Genomic DNA, 14,756 nt, shown 5'->3' on the forward strand with positions numbered 1-14,756 from the left:
GGCCATCAGGGGGCACTCGTAATAGCATCTTGGAGGAGAAAGGGCAGCTCCAAAGATGCTTATTCATGCCAGGTGGACCTGTGGAGGCGGAAGCCTAGCATTAGGTCATGAAAATCAAACCATTTTTCCTGATAAGGTTTTCTTGCTGGAGCCTGGTTGAGCCTGACCCTGCAGCCCTGCCAAGCTAGAAGAGGAGAGGAAATTCATTCAGGCCTGTTTTTCAGCTTTATTAAAGGTTCAGAGTTTATGACCCTCTGCAGGGAATGTTTTTGTATATGATTCAAACAAACTGTTTTCCTCTTCCCTGGAGTACCCTGCTGGGTCAAGCCTAGACTGATGACAGGCAGACCTGGGTAATGACCTCAGATGGAGGGCGCCAGCAAAGTCCATGTGTGTGATATCACTGCAGGCTCCAGGTCCAAGGAAACAAGGTTGCATGTACAACTGGCCCAGCCAGCTACTGCCACAGGGTGGGCATAACTAACACAGAGGAGGGAAGACAGGCTTCAGAAGACCAAGAGGGGAACATAGGCTACTGTTACACCCACAGTCCTGTGTTCACAACGGTCCTTGTAAAAATGGTGCTGCCTAACGGGTCGTCTCCCCTAGTCAGTTGGATGATGCTTTACCCTCGACCACAGCATTAAACTTCTCCACTGCCGCGCATGGCGGCGCACGCCTTTGATCCCAGCACTTTTGAGGCAGGGGTAGGAGTTCCAAGCCATCCTGAGGTTACATAGTGGATACTAGGTCAGACTCAAGTCAGGAAGGCCAGCTTCTGGGGGTCAGAAAGCGCTCTTGCTCTCTGCACTGGTTCTCCACTGGACATTGAATCGGGTCTCCATTTGGTATCAAGATCAAATGATCAGTCTGGCCCTCCATCTCCCGAGGGCTCCAGTCAGCGTGAAGCCCAGTCCCTTGGAGGCGTACCACCTAAGGGGTCAGGGCTGGTTATTTGGGAAGAGATGAACAGGAGGTCCCTGGAGGAAGGGTGAGTCCTTCAGATGTGCCTGGAGGTCAGAGAAGGACAAGGAGAGCTGACATGAGAAGCACGCAGGTTGGATGAGAAGGTCCACAGCGCTGGGTTGTAGGATCAGTAGCCAGGAGCCAGTGGAGCGGAGCTCGCTGTGACCGCCTTGAGCAGGGCTCAGACCCACCTTCCTGGGCCCCAGAGAAGAAATACAGCAAGACCTGCTTTTACCTGCTGCTAGCTGGAAGGAAGGTCACTCTCACTGACGCTAGGGCTCAGACGCTGGTCACATGTGACCCCTGGAGCTCAGACAGTGGTCACATATATGTTCTCAGGGCACAATTGCTTCTGGACACTGTCCTTGCTTTCCAGGGTAAGACCCTGCATCAGGGTAGTCTCTGAGATGACATCTTCCACCTTGGCACTCTTGCCTTTCTGCTCCTTCTTCTGCAGTGCATAGAAGCTTCCGCTCATGAAGAGGGCAGCTGAGATGAGAAAGAAGCTGGACATGTAGAAGACATAGCTGAAGCTGTTGGTGGTGTCCAGCAGGAACCCTGGGGGGGGGGGCAGAGGACAAGTCAGCCTACTGTGGGAGTTGCTGGGCCTCACCCCCACCCCCAAGTAACTTGTGTGTTCTGAGAGAGCAGGGATTATACTTTCATCTCTTTTAGACAAAAAAAAAAAAAAATAAAATAAAGTGGTAGGCACTCAGTAGCTATGTGTTGATTATTAAAAAAAAATTTTTTTTTTTGGTTTTTCCAGGCAGGGCCTCACTCTAACCCAGGCTGACCTGGAATTCACTATGGAGTCTCAGGGTGGCCTCAAACTCACGGAGATCCTGCTACCTCTGTCTCCCAAGTGCTGGGATTAAAGGCGTGTGCCACTACACCTGGTTTAAAATTTTTATTTATTAATTTATGAGAGAGAGAAAGAGACAAATAGAGAGAGAATAGGCACGTCAGAGCCTCTAGCCACTGCAAAAGAACTCCACATGCATGCACCATTTTGTGCATCTGGCTTAACATGGATACTGGGGAATCAAACCTGGATCCTGAAGCTTTGCAGGTAAGTGCCTTAACCATTAAGCCAGCTCTCCAGCCCTAATTTTTTTTTCCTGGTAAGGTCTCACTGTAGGCCAGGCTGATCTGGAATTCACTCTGTAGTTTCAGGCTGGCCTCAGACTCACAATTCTCCTACCTCTGCCTCCCAAATGTTTGATTTTTATTTTATTTATTTATTTATTTATTTATTTATTTATTTATTTTTGTTTTTTTTGAGGTAGGGTATCACTCTAGCTCAGGCTGACCTGGAATTCACTGTGTAGTCTCAAGGTGGCCTTGAACTCTCAGCTATCCTCCTACCTCTGCCTCCTGAATGCTGGGATTAGAGGCATGTGCCACCATGCCCGGCTTCTCCAAATGTTTGGATTAAAGGTGTGTGCCACTGCCACCATGCCCAGTAAATATTTGTTGAATGAAAAGAGGGCAAGGGAACTTCTGATTTCCCATGTGAGTCCTGGGCCAGAAGAGAACTTATGGGCCTGATTCCTTCACCCTTGGAGGCTGTAAGCAATGTGCTAAGGGCTAATACAATCCAAGACATTTGCCCAGCTATTGCCCAGGTCCCATCCTTTCTTCTTCCTGGATGGCTCCTTGCACTTATTTGCTTGGAAAACTTCATTAGAAAATCATTTAAGTCTCACATTGATACCTGTACTTCCCAAGTGAGCCACCCTGAGACTACAGTCTGGGCTAGAGTGAGACCATACCTCGAGAAACAAAAAAAAAAAAAAAAAAAAAAAAAAGTCTGAACAGAGAATGCTGCTTAAAGGATTCTTTGCTAAATAAATAAATAAATAAATAAATGGGGGGCTGGAGGAATGGCTTGGTGCTTAAGACACTTGCCTGCAAAGCCAAAGGGCCCAGGTTCGATCCCCCAGGGCCCACATAAGCCAGATGCACAAGGTGGCTCATGTATCTGGAGTTTGTTTACAGTGGCTGGAAGTCCTGGCATGCCCATTCTCTCATAAATAAATAAAATACAAAAATATTTTTAAAAATAGGGGTTGAAGAGATGGCTTAATGGTCAAGGTGCTTGTCTGCAAAGTCAAGGACCCAGGTTCGATTACCTTGGACCTACATAAGCCAGATGCACATAATGGTGCATGCATCTGGAGTTCTTTTGCAGTGGTTGAAGGCCTTGGTGCTTCCATTCTCTCCTCTATCTGCCTCTTTTTCTCTCCATAAATAAATAAGACTATTTTAAAAATAAAATATTTAACAAAAATTGAGACTTTTTTTTTCCCTTTGGTTTTTATGAGGTAGGGTCTCACTCTAAGCCAGGGTGACTTGGAATTCACTAGGTCACTAGGTAGTCTCAGGGTGGCCTCAAAGTCACAGCAATCCTCCTACCTTTGCATCCCAAGTGCTGGGACTAAAGGCATGCACTACCATGCTCTGTTGAAATTGAGACTTCTAACTTCTTTTAAACAGTTTATTTATTTATTTGAGGGAGAGAGAGAGAGAAAATGGGCACACCAGGGCTTCTAACCACTGCAAAAAAACTCCAGGTGCATGTACCCCCTTGTGCATCTGGCTAACGTAGGTCCTAGGGAATCAAACCTGGGTCCTTTGGCTTTGCAGGCAAATGCCTTAATCACTAAGTCATCCCTCCATCCTGAGACTTCTAACTTTTATTTAAAGGAAGGGTCTCGCTTTAGCCCAGGCTGACCTGGAGTTAAATATGTAGTCTCAGAGTGGCCTTGAACTCACAGCAATCCTCCTACCTCTGCCTGGGATTAAAAGCATGTGACACCACACCCAACTTCTATGCATTTCTTTCTGTTTGAACATTACGTATTTATTTGCAAGCAGAGAAAGAGAAAGAGAGCGAGAGAGAGGCCACACCAGGGCCTCCGCAAACAAACTTTAGATGCATGCAACACCTTGTGCAGCTGGCTTTACATGAGAACTGGGGAATCGAACCTGGACTGGCGAGGTTTGCAAGCAAGTGCCTTTAACCAGTGAGTCATCTGACCAGCCCTCCTATGGGTTTCTTTTTACAAAGCCTGAGCCTGCTTGTTTCCCTCTCAGCATATATCAGTGCTGGGATCACACAAATGTAACCGTTTGCTTGCATTCCTGAAGGCAGGCCTACAAAACCATGGTTTTTGGCCATGCACACCCAGTGACCAGCTTGGCTGAATAAGGGACAGAGCATGTACCACTGCTTTTCACAGTTGACGCTGTAGCTCAGAGAAGGAAAAAGATGTGCCAAGGCCTCCCTCGGTGGGAGGGAGGAGGCAGGATGTTAATAACTGCAAATCCATGCAGAACACTCGTCTTGTGCCACCCGTCCATAAAGCTCTTTGCTTCATACCTTGGGGTCTTTACAAGCCCCACAAAGAGACAGATCCTCACTTCACCCATAAGAAGGCAAAAGCCCAGAGAGGAAGATAAAGGATTTAGGTAGGCTTGGTGTGGAAACCCACATTTTCTTTCTTTTCTTTTCTTTTCTTTTTTTTTTTTTTTTTTTGAGGTAGGGTCTCACTCTGGTCCAGGCTGACCTGGAATTAACTCTGTCATCTCAGGGTGGCCTTGAACTCATGGTAATCCTCCTACCTCTGCCTCCTGAGTGCTGGGATTAAAGGCGTGTGCCACCATGCTCGGCTTTTTTTGTGTTTTTTTGAGGTAGGGTCTCACTTTGGCCCAGGCTGACCTGGAATTCACTACGTAGTCTCAGGGTGGTCTCGAACTCACGGCGATCCTCCTACCTCTGCCTCCCGAGTGTTGGGATTAAAGGCGTGCACCACCACGCCCAACTTTCTTTCTTTCTTTTTAACTTTTTTATTTTTATTTATTTGTTAGAGATGGAGGGGGAGAGAGAGTGAGAAAGAGAGAGAATGGACATGCCAGGGCCTCCAGCCGCTGCAAACAAACTCCAGACACATGCGCCCCCTTGGGCATCTGGCTTATGTGGGACCTGGAGAATTGAACTGTGGTACTTAAGCTTTGCAGGCAAATGCCTTAACCACTAAGCCATCTCTCCACCACCCCCCCTTTTTAAAGGTAGTGTCTCACTAGCCCAGACGGAAGGTGGTAGTTTGAATACATGGTCCCCAATATATTCAGTGTTTTACTATTCTGTAGTTTGCATCTGCAGCCACCTGGCTGGAGATGGTGTCACTGGGTGGGTCCTAAAGTGTGGTGGTGGGTTTGAGATTTCAATCTAAAGATATGCAAAGTGTGCCTAGCTGGAGTTTCTGAAGTGTTTGGCTGGTGTTTTTTCTCTCTCTGCTTGGTCCTGTGAAAGCAGGCCAGCTTTCTGCCATTATGGAACTTCCCCTGGATCTGTAAACTTCAATAAATATTCCTTCCTCCATAACTGTGCCTGGTCTGGAAGTTCATCTTCGTGAACCTGAAGCTGTCTGCCACACTGACCTCACTCTACAACTCCAGGTTGGCCTCAAACTCACAGTGATCCTCCTACCTCTGTCTCTGGAGTGTTGGGATTAAAGGCGTGTGCCACCACACCCAGCTGAACTCCTTTTTTTTTCTTTTAAAGGCAAGCCAAACAGACTGGCCTTCTTTGTTTTCTTTATGAGTAAGGGAGAGGAGAGTGTGTGTGAGAGAGAGAGAGAAAGAGAGAGATGGGGGGGGGGAATTGGTGTTCCAAGGCCTCAGGCCACTGCAATCACACTCCAGAGGCAGCTGGGTGAAAAACTAAATAGATAAAATGAAAAACTCCTGAGGCATGTACTACCTCGTGCGCATGTGCAACCTTGCACACTTGCGTCACTTTGTGTTGGGCTTATGTGGGACCTGAAGAGCCGCACTTGGGTCCTCAGGCTTTTCGGGCAAGCACCTTAACCACTATGCCATCTCTCCAGCCCAACCTTGAACTCTCTTGATTCTCCTGCCACCACCACAGCCGGCCAAGCTCATCATTTCACCTGTTCATACCCTGAGTGCTGGGTAGGTCACAGACGACGGCATTTTCCCGGGATTGCCTGGAAGACTCACAGTCCCTAGAGACGACGCTGGGCTCCACCCACATCTGTTCCCCTCTGCGCCGCCTCCCATTCCCTGCCTATGCTGGCCCCACCTGCGCACACCTGGCCGCCCTCCCTCCCAGGTTCTCACCAGCCAGTGGAGGGGAGCTGACGGAGGCGATGCCACAGAGGACAGAGGAGAGGCCCAGGGCGCTGGGAAACCGATCCATGGGGACAATGTCCATGAGGACCTGGAAGAGGAAGATGCCGATGCCGCACATGGACACGCTGTACACCAGGCAGTAGCTGATGAGCACCCGGAAGTCGGCCGACACGGTGCACACCAGATTGGTGAGCCCGTTGAGCAGGATCGCCGAGCTGAATGTGTACTTGCGGTAGGCTGCGAAGCTCGGCCGGCCCACCCACAGCCCGGCCACGGGTCTCAAGAAGATGTTGCAGAAGCCAATGACCGAAATGAGCAGGGCCGCCCGATACTCGTCCACCCCGTTCCGCACGGCGTAGGGCACCAGGAAGATATGCGGCAGCGTGAAACCCAGCATCATCCACGTGACGCCCACCGTGTACACGCAGTAGCCCATGTTGTGTCTCAGGATGTCCACGGCCAGGTGATGCTGCACGGTCGAGATGCACGTTGCCCAGCAGCTGCGAGCAGGTGTCTTGGGAGGGGGTGCAGGGGGAGCTCCTTTGCTCTCGGGAGTCGTGGGGGTGGCCAAGGGTCTCAGGATGGCCCCGCAGGCACAGCAGTGCAGAAAGACCGCGCCAAAGACGAGGAACGACCCCCTCCAGCCCAGTTCCTCCAGGAGGTGGCGGGCCAGCGGTGGCCACAGGGTGACTCCCAGGGAGAGGCCTATGGAGGCCAGGGCGTTAGCCAGTGGCCGCCGTCGGACAAAGTACAAGCCCAGCGCCGTGATGCTTGTCTGGAAGCTGAAACACATGCCCAGGCCTGTGGTGTGAGAAGGGATACCAGCTCAGGAACGTTCTAGAACTTTCCACCTCCACCCCGTAGAGGGAGCCCTGGTTCATGCCCCATATCCTTTGGTTCTAGGCCAGACCCACTCCTAAATTCCTGTGAAGTGAAGATGGCAATCTGGGCTAGGGAGATGGGTGCGGAGATTGCACGGTGCTGGTTTCTAAAGCTTGCCTGCCTGGGGTTCCGCCTCTCAGTACCCACATAAAACCGGATGTACAAAGTGGCATGTTGCAACTAGAGCTAATTTGCAGCGGCCAGAGGTCTTCTTGGTGTGTTCTCTGTCTCTACTCGTAAATAAGTAAATAAAAATATTAAAAAGAGCCGGGTATGGTGATGTACACCTTTAATCCCAGCACTAGGGAGATAGAGGTAGGAAGATTGCTGTGAGCTCAAGGCCAGCCTGAGACTACATAGTGAATTTCAGGTCAGCCTGGGCTACAGCGAGATCCTACCTCAAAATAAATAAATAAATAAAAATAAAAAATTATCCGGCCTGGTGAGTCATACCTTTAACCCCAGCACTGGAGAGGCAGAGGTAGGAGGATTGCTATGAGCTTGAGGCCACTCTGAGACTATAGAGTGAGTTCCAGGTCAGCCTGGGTTGAGTGAGACCCTACTTTGAAAAACCAAAACCAAAATAAAAATAAATAAATAAATAAAACAACAAAATAAAATACTTTCAAAAATAAAAATATTCAAAGCATTTACTATGTCCTGAAAGGCTCTGGGAGGTTTGGCTCTGGCCCACTGTTTCAGGCCGCTCCCTGCCAACTACCAGGATCAAGCTACCTTAACTGCTTTCTCTTTCCCTGCATAGCAAGCTGTCTTTACCTTGCAACCTTTGCTGTGGTCCTCTCTGTGCCTGGACCATGCTCCACTCAGTTCAGACACCACCTCCCCAGAGGGGCTGCCCGGCCCCTGCTTCCCTGAAACTGAACCCATCACGTGCAGCCAAAGCTCAGGGCAATGAATGTGTTGCAGCTCCCTTTGATGTCTGACCTTCTTTGTCATTCACTTACCTGCTCTTCTTGGTGGCTATTTGGACCCTTTTCTCTGCACATCCCAGCACCTCCTTCCCAGCCTCACACTCAGCTGTTCATCTGGGGCAACGGCCTACTTACGTTCTCAGAGGCAAACTTTCTACTTTGCCCTTCAGCCCGTCTCCTTAGACATTCTGTTAGCAAATTCACTCTCCTACATCCTCTTCCCTGGCCTCCTTTGATAGATCATTGTCCTTTAGTATTATTTTTTCTATTAAAAAAATTTTTTTTAAATTTATTTATTTGAGAACGACAGACACAGAGAGAAAGACAGATAGAGGGAGAGAGGGAGAATGGGTGCGCCAGGGCTTCCAGCCTCTGCAAACGGAACTCCAGACGCGTGCGCCCCTTTGTGCATCGGGCTAACGTGGGACCTGGGGAACTGAGTCTCGAACCGGGGTCCTTAGGCTTCACAGGCAAGCGCTTAACCGCTAGGCCATCTCTCCAGCCCTCTATATTTTTTTTTAAAGAGAGGCTGGAGGGATGGCTTAGCAGTTGAGGTGCTTGCCTGCAAAGCCAAAAGACCCGGGTTTGATTTCCCAGTACCTAAGTAAGCCAGATACACAAGGTGGCGCCTGCATCTGGAGTTTGTTTACAGTGGCTGAAGGCCCAGGTGCATGACTTTTTTTTTTTTCTCTCCCTCTCTCAAATAAATAAATAAAAATAAAATTAAAAGCTGGGTGTGGTGGCGGACGCCTTTAATCCCAACACTTGGGAGGCAGAGGTAGGAGGATTGCCGTGAGTTTGAGGCCACCCTGAGATTACATAGTGAATTCCAGGTCAGGCTGGACTAGAGTAGACTCTACCTCAAAAAAAACCCCAAATAATAATATTAATAAATAAATAAAAATTTTAAAAAGGCATTGTTGCTAGCCCTGGTGGCATGTGCACTGGGGAGGCTGAGGTAGGAGATTGGCCATGAGTTTGAGACCAGCATCAGGTTACAGAGGGAGTTCCAGGTCAGTCTGATTTAGAGTGAGATCTGATTAAAAAAATGCAGTAGCCTGGATTTTAAAAATATTTTATACCCGGGTGTGGTGGCCTATGCCTTTAATCCCAGAATTTGGGAGGTAGAGGTAGAAGGATCACTGTGAGTTTGAGGCTACCCTGAGACTACATAGTGAATTCCATGTCAGCCTGGATTAGAGTGAAACCCTACCTCGAAAAAACAAAACAAAACAAAAATGTAGCCAGGCATGGTGGCACATGCCTTTAATTCCAGCACTCAGGAGGCAGAGGTTGGAGGATCACCGAGAGCTCGAGGCACCCTGAGACTACATAGTGAATTCCAGGTCAGCCTGGGCTACAGTGAGACCCTATCTTGAAAAAACAACAAAAAAATTATTTATTTGGGGGGAGTGGGTATGCTAGGGCCTCCAGCCACCTTAGACAAACTCCAGTTGTGTATGACCCTTTGTGCATCTGGTTTATGTGGGTCCTGGAGAATCAAACCTGGGTCCTTTGGTTTTGCAGGCAAGTGCCTTAAGTACTAAGCTATCTCTCTAGCCCTTAAAAATTGTTTTAAGGAGCATTGTTGATATAGCGTGAAGAAAGTTCATTATTCGTTATTTCTACTCTGCATATATTTAAAATTGGTGGGGCTGGCCTCAAACTCCTACCTCTGCCTCCTGAGTGCTGGAATTAAAGGCATGGGCCACTATGCGCAACCTTTTTTTTTTCCATAAATTGATGATCTCGGGTATTCATTATAATAACAGAAAGCTGACTAACACACTGCTCAGATGTCTCCTCCTCTCCAAGGCCTTCCTTGACTATTCTAATCCAGACAAGCCAGCACTCTCTATTTCCTACCCTGATGTCCTGGCTACTTTTCTTCCTGACTCCTCCCATGCCTGTCCACCCCATTCCAGGGCCAGAGTGCTTTCATATCCCCTAACCCTGTCTTCCCATGTGCTGTCAGGATCAGCACTATTTAAGCTTCATATTTAGTATATCTGTCTATTGCCTAGCTCCCTCACTGGACTATGAGCAGTTCCTGACTTCCCTGTCCACTCCTGCTTGCCAGGCTAGACAGATTGGCACTTACCTGTGATCACTCCTCCTGTGAGGAAGAGCTGGATGAGCGTTGTAGAGAAGGAGCTGGCCACCATGCCCAGGCTGGACAGCACACCCCCGAACATCATAGTTGCCCGGCAGCCAAAGCGTCCCACCAGGATACTGCAGAGGGGTCCTGTGGGTGAGATAGAAGGTACTGGGTGAGGTGGCCTGGAGTCAGAAGTCCAGTGGGGTTAGGGGAGAGGATTTCCAGGAGGAACTAACCAAGTGGCTTAAGGGGTGCCTACGGCCTGCCAGCCTTAATTCTGATCCCCACCCTACCACTGTCTGGCCATGTGGGCCCCAGGAAGGCTTGATCTGCCTCAGTTTCCTTCCCTATAGAGTGAGGTGTCAGATTAGAGTATATGTAACCTTGATATGAACCTCCCGAGGGGTAGACCAAGACCTGATGCTACACTGACCTGAGCCCAATTTCATCCGGATAAAACAGGGTTGGCTCAGGACCTGTGTGGATACCCTCCTTTGAGGTGTATCTCAGGAGGGGCAACAACCCAGAGCATCTAAATCCAACAACCCCTGGGCTGGAGAGATAGCTGAATGGTTAAGGCGTTGCCTGCAAAGCCTAAGGACCCAGGTTCGACTCTCCAGATCCTACATTAGCCAGACGCACAAAGGTGAGGTAAGTGCAAGGTCGCACGTTCCCACTAGGGGGCGCAAACATCTAGCGTTTGATTGCAGTGGCTAAAGGCCTGGTGCACCAATTCTCTCATAAAAAAAATAAAATAAGGGCTGGAGAGATGGCTTAGCGGTTAAGCGCTTGCCTGTGAAGCCTAAGGACCCCGGTTCGAGGCTCGGTTCCCCAGGTCCCACGTTAGCCAGATGCACAAGGGGGCGCACGCGTCTGGAGTTCGTTTGCAGAGGCTGGAAGCCCTGGCGCACCCATTCTCTCTCTCTCCCTCTATCTGTCTTTCTCTCTGTGTCTGTTGTTCTCAAATAAATAAAAATTAAAAAAATAAAATAAAATAAAAATTAGCTGGTAATGGTAGTGCACACCTTTAATCCCAGCGTTTGAGAGGAAGAGGTAGAAGGATTGCTATGAGTTCGAGACCAGCCTGAGACTATGTAGTGAATTCCAGCTCAACCTGGGGATAGAGGGAGACCTTACCTTGGAAAACCAAAAACAAAACAACAAGAAAAAAAAAAAAATTAAATCCAATCTCTGTCTGTTCTTCTCTATCCCCATCCTTCTGGAAGACTTGTTATTATTATCCTTCCTCCACCTTCCAACCTTAGACATTTGACTGGGGCCTGGACCACCCTGAGCCTTGTTGGTCTGGTTCCTAGAGTGTTCTGGAAAAACAGCCAAGGTACCTTCTCTCATTACTTCCAGCCACTAGTAAAATCTATGCATCTAAGGGCTGGGGGTGAGCTTAGAAGCAGAGTGCATTCTTAGCATGGAGGTCTTTTGTTCTTTTCTCGTTTTGGTTTTTTCGAGGTAAAGTCTCGCTCAAGGCCGGCTCACATGCAGGTCTTGAGATCTATCTCCAGCAGAAGAAAGAGACAGAAAGGGAGAGAGACAGAGAGAGAGAGAGAGAGCGCGAGACCACAAAACAAACCTACCCCAAGATCCCTGAATCTACACCCAAACATTTGGCTTCATGTTGTGGAGAAGTCGAGTCTCTCCTCCCCTTTACCCCAGCTGTTTTCTTACACCCTGACAAGTAGAAACCAGCCAGACTGGCCAGCCGCTCCTGGAAGGGGCACATTCACCGACTGCCCTGCCCCCACGAATCACATATACTAGGGCTTCTCCCGGTCATCCTCCTGGAGGGCAGGGAGAGGGTGTACACGTGTAGTGCGTGTGCCAGTGCATGCGTGTGTGAGCTCTTGGATGGAGAGAAGTTTGGTGTCGAGCAGTGTGTTTGAGAGCAGCCTGTGCCCAGAGACAATCAGGGGAAAGCTGCTGACCAGTCGCTCCTGCTGCTGCACTGGTGGAGTGGGTGTGACTGCTGGTCCACACGTCTTCCACTTCCGAAACGTCACCTGACTTAGAAAGGTGGCCTTGAGAAGAGCTGAGTCATAGAGTCAGGGAGCGGGCCGGGGTGGGACCCTGGAGGCAGGTGCTCCCTCTGCCTGGCCCGGCATGACGCCTTCCTTGAACTCCAGGCCAGTGCTTTTATGCTAGCTCTCCCCAACTCGGAAATGTGCGTGTGTGGTGAGAGACTTGAAGGGATCAATGACACCTTCATGCTTAAAATTTCTACAGTAGTCTGGATGAGCTTGGGCTTAACGTGTGTAGGGGAGAGAGAGGATGGACAGACAGGACTCCCATGCCAACAGAGATGCCTGTGTGGGGTGGTAAGCCCAAAGTTGGCTAGGGAGTCGAGGTTTCCCAGGATGTCCAGTTTCAAGTTCCTGACCCAGGTCCCTCTCTACCTGCATGAGAAAAACCCATCTGAGATTCCCACGCCCACCCCAGGTCCTATAGGCCAGACTCCTCTTTCCCACTGGGAGGGGAGAACGTGTAACAAGCAGCAGACTGCTGGTGCGGATGGAGAGAGGCAGAGAAGCAGCCAGAGTACTGAATTAAGCAAATGGGGTGGGGGAGCCCCGTGAGTCGTTAGCAGGCCCTGGCTTCTCTTGACCAAGGCCCTCTGAGGACACTGTATTAAGTTGCCCTAAAGAGTTTCCATGAACTGAGGGGAGGTCCCTGTATCCTGGCTCCTTTCCAGAACTTTCCTGGGCAGCTCCTGTTCTGCTCCTATTGCTGGGGCAAGGGTGAAGCGGTCACATTCCTGGAGTTGCCAGTCAGGTACAGGGGGCCTCCAAAGCCTGTAGTGGGAAAGCAAGGAGAAGGAGGAGGTGGGCTATCTTCGCTCTAAGCTCCAGTGTCTGAAGGAAGTCTCAGGGAAAGATGGGGTTCTCGTGTGTTCTCTTTTTAGCATCTCCTTTCACATCCTGAAGTGCCAGTGAAGGTCTGTATTATGTTAATAATTTAGGGCTGGAGAGATTGTTTAGTGGTTAAGGCACTTGCCTGCAAAGACAAAAGACCCAGGTTTGATTCCCCAGGACCCACATAAAGCCAGATGTACAAGGTGGTGCATGTGTCTGGAATTCATTTGCAGTGGTTGGAGGTTCTGGCTGGTGTGCCCATTCTCTTTTTCTCTCTCTCCATCTGCATCTTTATTTATTTATTTTTTTCTGTCTCTCTCAAAAATGAATAGCCAGCTGTGGTGGTGCCCCTTTAATCCCAGCACTTGGGAGGCAGAGGTAGGAGGATCTCTGGGAGTTTGAGGCCAGCCTGAGACTACAGAGTAAATTCCAGGTCAGCCTGGGCTAGACCCTATCTTAGAAAATGAAAAATAAATGAATACAATCTTTTGAAAAATTAAAAAAATTAGCTCATAGCCCCATGCACTTCCCAGCTCCTACCATCTCCAAGGTCCGTGAAGTCCTTCCAGGTACTCCACGTGGGAGATGGCCCAGCTGGACATCAGTAGAGCCTGGGTCAGCAGACCCAAGCACAGGCTTCTCTAGCCTGGCACTGAATACTTCTGTTCTGGATGGATACCCAGAGGACTTTGGGACCGTGGCCTAACTTTGCACCACATGTGTCTCCCCACTCTCCGTGTCCCCAGTGCAGCCTAGTCTTCTGGGGACACCACTCAGTCCAGCTGGACTCCAGCCAAGGGCATCAACCCTGCTGAAATCAGGTAGATTTCAGGAAGAACTTGGGAGGTAAAGAAAGCCTTGATGTCAGAGAGACTCCAGAGACAAGAAAGGTCATGATGTCTCCCTCCCATCCACTCCCTTCTCCCACCCTTTCCCCGGGCCGCTCACCCCCGGCATGGAGCATAGCTCCGAGGATGGAGGGGAACCAGGAGGTCTCACTGTTGCTGGCCTGGAAATCACGCTGTAGGTCAGTGAAGAAGACGCCAATGCATACCGGGAAGCTCAAGGTGAGGGCCTGGGTCACCAGGGAGGCCAGCAGTACCATCCAGGCCCACCTGCCGTCGGCATGCTCCAGGGCCTGGGGCATCCTCTGCTACCAGTACGGCCACAGCCTTCCTGCCGCTTTGTGACTATTGCCTGGAAGGGAAGAGAATGGAGCCTGGTGGTTGGCAGGCTGCCAACCTTACCTCAGCCCACCTGCTCCCCTCCCTGGATGGTTGAAACTGCCTCTTCCTTAAAGCCCCAACACCAAGTGTCACAGAGGGACACCGCCCCTTGGGAGGTGTTGAGAGGCATTTGCATTGGCCCTGGCATTTCCTTTCACTCACTTCCCAGGGACAGCCTGGCAGGAGGTGGCAGGAAAGGCAGCAAGGGAGGGGCAGGCAGTGACCAATGGCACCAGGTAGGTAGGTGGAATTCTTTTGCAGGTACCACCCCTGGACCACTTGATAACTGTTTATAGAACGGAGCAGATCAGCAGGGCCAGTCAAGCCCTAGAGTCCCCAAAATAGGACATGGGAAACACAACACTCTTTTTACCAAAAGTCAAGGTTTTTTGTTGTTGTTCTTATTTGTTTGTTTGTTTTTGTTGTTGGTTTTTCCAGGTAGGGACTCACTGTAGCCCCAGGCTGACCTGGAATTCACTATGGAGTCTCAGGGTGGCCTCGGACTCACTGCGATCCGATCCTCCTACCTGTGCCTCCCGAGTGCTGGGATTAAAGGCGTGCGCCACCACGACCAGCCAAAAGTCACATTTTACAATCATGCTGAATAATGGAGCTGCCACCTGCAAGGGCT

At 49.8% G+C, this 14,756-nt stretch overlaps 1 protein-coding gene across 2 annotated transcripts; it reads right to left on the minus strand.

Annotated features, from left to right (window-relative positions):
* Positions 1 to 206: 206 nt before the first annotated feature.
* On the minus strand, positions 207 to 14,187 carry Slc16a5 (solute carrier family 16 member 5). Of its 2 annotated transcripts, none has more exons than XM_004655172.2 (4): positions 13,848 to 14,187; positions 10,039 to 10,182; positions 6,112 to 6,924; positions 207 to 1,524 (listed from the first exon to the last, which is right to left on the minus strand). In XM_004655172.2, exons 1-4 carry the CDS (start codon positions 14,044 to 14,046, stop codon positions 1,277 to 1,279), a joined length of 1,404 nt encoding a protein of 467 aa, XP_004655229.1. In that variant the 5' UTR covers positions 14,047 to 14,187; the 3' UTR covers positions 207 to 1,276. The 2 variants fall into 2 exon arrangements, with proteins under 2 accessions (XP_004655229.1, XP_045014070.1); XM_045158135.1 differs by having other exon boundaries at positions 13,954 to 14,073.
* Positions 14,188 to 14,756: the final 569 nt, after the last annotated feature.

This window comes from Jaculus jaculus, chromosome 9 (assembly GCF_020740685.1).
Source record: "Jaculus jaculus isolate mJacJac1 chromosome 9, mJacJac1.mat.Y.cur, whole genome shotgun sequence".
NCBI classification, from domain to species: domain Eukaryota; kingdom Metazoa; phylum Chordata; class Mammalia; order Rodentia; family Dipodidae; genus Jaculus; species Jaculus jaculus.